Below are 5,330 nucleotides of genomic sequence, written 5' to 3'. Positions count from 1 at the left end.
TTATGATTTAACAATATGGAAATAATTATTAAAATTAATTCTATAAAAAGAATAACATATTTTTGTAGTTTTGTATTTAGTATTGTTTATGAGTACATATTAGTGTGTTTTGGATTTCTTACTATAGGACCGTATCAGTGTGCATCGTGATAATGGTAAATATGTTGACATTGCAGGCGGCGAGAGAAGCGGGCCGCACGCGCAACATCAGCATCACATGGCGGTCTATATCCGAATCGAGCAACCAGTCGTCAACGGGGTTCGAGGCGACGGAGCCGCGGCGGGAGGCCTCCCCGCTGGACAACCACAGCGGCATCGCCGGCGACGTCGCCAACCACAGCGGCACCGCCGACGACGTCGCCAACCGCAACGTGCGCGACGCGGAGCTCACCAACCACAACAGGAACGTCACCAACGGCATTAACGGGCTAGATGATATCACTACGAAGTTTCTCGAAGTTGATTTGAACGGTTTGTGCTTTTGTTGATTATCTTTATAGTTTAGATTTCTTGTTTGAGGTTTTTTGTTACTTTATTAACTTCAAGAAGAAGTCATTGCTGCAACACATTACATCTGAATATAGATCATGAATGCACTAAATTTTAAATATAAGCTCTCTTTTGTATTGATATTTTGTGTGCATAAATAAATAAATGAATTCTATTCGACGTCAATCACAGACTTAAATAGCCGGATCATATTTTGTCAACTACTTTGTATCAAATGAAAAGCTTTGTTTCATGTTAGAAATAAGTTTTTTCCTAAGTTGAATCAAATGAATGCCTTCGCCTTATAAACAATTATGAAAATTGTGAGGTTGTAAAGGTACTTAAATTCTCTTGTATCTCTTATCAGTTATGTTTAGACACATTTTTTTACTTAGTAATTAATCTGAAGTCTATAAGAGCAATTCTATTTATTACAGTGAATTTATTAATATGTTTTTATATCAGGTGGCGCGTCGTCGAGCGGCGCGAGTTCGGAGAGCGAGGGCGAGGGCTCCGGCTCGGGCTCCGGCTCGGGCTCGGGCTCGGGCGCGGAGGGCGGCGCGGCGGCGCGCGCGTCGCAGCTGACGCTGTGCCCCGCGTCGCCGCGCCGCCAGCCCTGCTGCGCCTGCGCACGCCGCGCGCGAGCACCCTCCGCCGGTACGTGCACACTCTGCGATCAAAAATTAACGAAAATAATGTTGTTACAGTCGTCACAATTTAATAGGTCCATTTTGACACATGCCATCCTAATGTCTTTAATGTTTTAAACTAACTTTTTAGTAGGCATTTTACGACCACGTGACGACTATAATAGAGCTCGCGGCTTCGAAGAATTCGAAAGAAACCATAAATCGATTAACTTTCAAATAATCGAAGCTCAGAATTACCAATAATCAATTATTTATCACTTCTTCATCATACCAACAATAAACTAATCAAGTCTTTGTTTCGTAAATAAATTATAAAACGAAAAATAATACAGTTTACGAGCGATGCTTTATTTAATGTTCTAAACATGATAATTGTTTTAAATAACACTAGAATTTATTTTATTTTCTCCTTTTTATTAAATATTTGGATAATTTAGAAAAATATTAAATAAATATCTGTTTACAAAATATTAAATAATCTATACAATATGATGTGGGATTGTAATTAATTTCTCGTAAATTTGATTTCTTTGGTTATCAATTTGTATATGACATGCTTAGTGCCTAACGATGGCATGTGTCAAAATGGGCCTATTAAATTATGACGACTATAATTGACGTACGAGTAGCGAAAGTGCTTATCGTCCTATGTAATGGGCATGATGACAGTGTTAAAAACCGAAGAGTAAACAATTTAATTAAAAACAATATATTGAAGGGATTCTCAAAAATAATCTAGTTTTATAATATATATAAACTTTAAGATAAACTTTAAGATTTATTATATTTTCAATAAAATAAAAGTATAAAATACTGCAGTCAGCCATCTTGTCTGTACAAAATTACTATAATGTTAAAGTATTAATTATTATTATTTCATTATAAAATATTACACACAATTATCATAATTAAAATTTGAATAGATCATATAATGTCAGGATTTTACGGCATTTATACAATAAGATTTAAATATAATAAAACTTAATATTACGTTTTAATTTAATTCCAGGCGACGGCGCGGAGCTGAGCGACACGTCCGAGTCGTGGTGGTGCGGCGCGGAGACCGACGGCGACGCTGCGGGTGTCGGGGGTGGGGGAAGCGGGGGAGGGGGTGGGAGTGGGGCGGGCGCGCGGTGCGTTTGCGGCGCGGGGGCGCGGCCGCCGCCCGACCCGCTGGACGGCCTGCCGCCCGTCGCCGACCCGCTGCAGGCGCGTCTGCACCAGATCATACTCTATCAGAAGGTTAGTACGGCATGCTGTTCGTGATCGTGGTGAAAAAGATATTTTATAAAAGGTAATGATGCAGTTTTCGTTTTTATCAACATCGGCCTCGTAACTCCTTTCAGTATTTTGATGTGAAACATCTATAGCCGCACGTAAAACCGATTTCTGGCGTGGCGACGCATGCCGTGGCGTGACGCGTCGCCATGCGCAATCGACTGTGCGATCGTAATATTTTATTTTATCATTATGACATATTTAGTTTCTATCACAATATGTTCTTTTCTGCATATTACTTTTACAAAATAATGTCGATGTTTCACATCTGCCAGGCGTCTCAGGACGGCTCACATTTTTTTTTTGTTAATCTTTATAGTTTAGGATTTGGCCGTGAAGGCTTCTTTGAAAAGTTCACTCTGTGTAACGATATGGCCTAAAACGTACCGTCTCTTCCAGAAAGTGGTGGAGGAGCTGAGCGGGCAGCTGCGCGCGGCGCGCGAGGCGCTGCGGCGCGCCTCCCCGCCCGCCGCGCCGCGCGCCGCGCCCGCGCCCGCCGCCGCACACGCGCAGGTGAACACACACCCGCTGATACTATTCTCAATTTTAAGACCTCGCCACACGGCGCGTATTCAAGCGCCGCGCTAGGGCGATAGCGCTAGAAGTAAATCCTGACGCCGCTAATTTGTGTTGTACTCAGTTACTAGTAAGCGGTCAAACACGTGCACGTACGTGCGCGCGTAATTATTCCCATACAATAACGCATGTACGCAAATCTGTAAAAAAATACAACGCCCGGCGACATGAACGCCGAACACCGCGACAACCGTACGCGTACGCGCTCTTTGTGACCGCTCAGTAGTAACCCAATAGAACACAACTCGGCGCTAAAGCGCGGCGTCAGAATTTTGTTCTAGCTCTGACGTCTAGCGCGGCGCTGAAATACGCGTTCTGTTTGGCCGGGCCTTTATTGCATCTGACATAATATAGTTACAAAAATAAATAACTAAATTAAGGAATAGTCAGTTGATTCTTAGATTGCATATTATTTTTAGTTGCTTTTTTTCATAAAAGGGTGTTTTTTAATTTTTATAAACTATATTTATTTTTCATTTTTTAGATCACAGTGATAATTGTCAAAAGGTTACATTTTCTTGTTAGAAGCGAATAATCATTACTTATCTATGGGTACGATGCAGGTGTCGAGCAGCGGGCCGGCGAGCGCTCGCGGCAGCAGCGGCGGCGCGAGCGGCAGCAGCAGCGGCAGCGGCAGCGGCTCGGCCAGCGAGGTGGAGGTGGGCGAGGACGCGCGCGGCGTGGTGTGGCTGCCCGACAGCGCCGCGCCGCGCTGCCAGCACTGCCGGAACCACTTCTGGCTCGCGCGCCGCCGCCACCACTGCAGGTAACCTGCCGACACGCCTCTCTCGCTTCCTTCATCTATACAGGTTTTGTTATAAAATTAATGTTATGAACTGATTAGCTTAGGGGTCATTTAAGTGTTACGTCAACAGAATTTCAGTAATTTTTTAGGTACCCCACTCTTTCCTTGTCAGAAAAAGTAACAGCAGCTGGTAAATTGAAGGTGGTAGAAACCCTTTGTAGTTCGAATCCGGCGGCACCACCGCCACACCTATTTCTGTCTAATAACAGCAGTGTTAGGCACTGCTGTGTTCCATTTTGAAGGGTGTGTGGTACGGGAGACATACTTTTCCGAGGCGTTCCAGCCTAGTCCTCAGGGGTAGCGGCGCAATTGTGGCTGACCTCAGGTAGGAATGTCTAATCCTATCCGGGGTTGATTACATATGTCCATGGACGTTAGTAGCCACTTATCATCAGGTGAACTGCATGCTTGTCTGTTACTCCTATATTATAAAAAAAAATATTCCCTTCATGTATGCAGTAGATTTCGTAATAAGAATAACTTTATGATGTGATAAGCTTAGGGATCATTTAAGTGTTTAGTAACAAAAACAGAATTTTAGTAACTTTTTAGGTACTCTTTCCTATCAGAAAAAGTAACAGCAGCACTTTAATCATGACTGACTTTAATAGGCGGGCGAGATAAATTGTTAAGCCCGCTCCACATTCTCGCGAGAATCTCGCACGAAAAGCACGAGAAACGGGAATGTGGAGCCGATACAAATCAGGTTTTTCTCGGGTTCTCGCGAGAATGTGGACAGTGCTTTATAAGAAAATAATTGTTTCCAGACGGTGCGGCGGTATATTCTGCGGGTCGTGCTCGGAGATGAGCGCGTGGGGCGAGTGCGGCGCCGTGCGCGTGTGCCGGCGGTGCCGCGCGCTGCGGTGACGGCCCGCGCGCCGCCCCGCCCCGCGCCGCGCCGCGCCGCCCCGCCGCCGTCCCGCCCCCGCGCCGCCCCGCCGCCGCGCCGCCCTCGCGCCGCCGCCGCCCCGGCTGCCGGGCGCGGCGCGCTGACGTCACGCGCGACGCCGGCGCCCCGAGACAATATCGGTCATCGACCTCCGAGGGAACATGACGCTTAGCTCCTAACGAAAGACTAATGTAACAGTTACTCGATTTTTACGAACTTCCCGTTATAAATTCTATCTCCTGTTATAGCATCGCGCTCGAGTGGCATAAATTGAATCATGAATTATTTATAAGACACTGAAGTGTCGACTTCCGAAGTCGCTCCTCGTGTACGACCTCTGAAATAATTTATGTATTTCATTGTTAAGATTTGTTAGTCATCAAAAATATATTTCCGACATATTTTTTCTTCTTGAAATAAACTAGTCAACCCGCATCAAAGTACACCTGGAGCTTGTCTTATTATTTTTAAATATTTAATATTTCGATTGATTATTTGTTCTGTTTGTAAACATTGCCATGACAACTGATTCGTTATCGTGTACGAATGTGATTTACCGAATTTGTCCGAAACTAAATGTATTTATGAAAACATAAACTTATCATTAAACGAAAATAATACGGAAATCTGTTAATTGCTTAGC

The 5,330-nt window shown here is 44.3% G+C and overlaps 1 protein-coding gene across 1 annotated transcript in view; it reads left to right on the top strand.

The window, feature by feature from the left end:
• Positions 1 to 4,703, top strand: part of LOC140746387 (phosphatidylinositol-3,5-bisphosphate 3-phosphatase MTMR4) — a 55,806-nt gene extending 51,103 nt beyond the window's left edge. Inside the window, exons 16-21 of the mRNA XM_073078514.1 lie at positions 177 to 471; positions 955 to 1,146; positions 2,149 to 2,381; positions 2,817 to 2,930; positions 3,557 to 3,759; positions 4,566 to 4,703. Coding sequence (XP_072934615.1) covers positions 177 to 471; positions 955 to 1,146; positions 2,149 to 2,381; positions 2,817 to 2,930; positions 3,557 to 3,759; positions 4,566 to 4,665 — 1,137 coding nt within the window. The 3' untranslated portion in view covers positions 4,666 to 4,703. The remainder of the gene's footprint in view (positions 1 to 176; positions 472 to 954; positions 1,147 to 2,148; positions 2,382 to 2,816; positions 2,931 to 3,556; positions 3,760 to 4,565) is intronic.
• Positions 4,704 to 5,330: the final 627 nt, after the last annotated feature.

This window comes from Epargyreus clarus, unplaced genomic scaffold, assembly GCF_041222505.1.
Source record: "Epargyreus clarus isolate Ecla_fem2 unplaced genomic scaffold, WU_Ecla_fem_2.2 ptg000012l, whole genome shotgun sequence".
NCBI lineage: Eukaryota > Metazoa > Arthropoda > Insecta > Lepidoptera > Hesperiidae > Epargyreus > Epargyreus clarus.
Note: the sequence above shows the minus strand (reverse complement) of the source record. Positions and strands in the feature narration are given on the sequence as shown.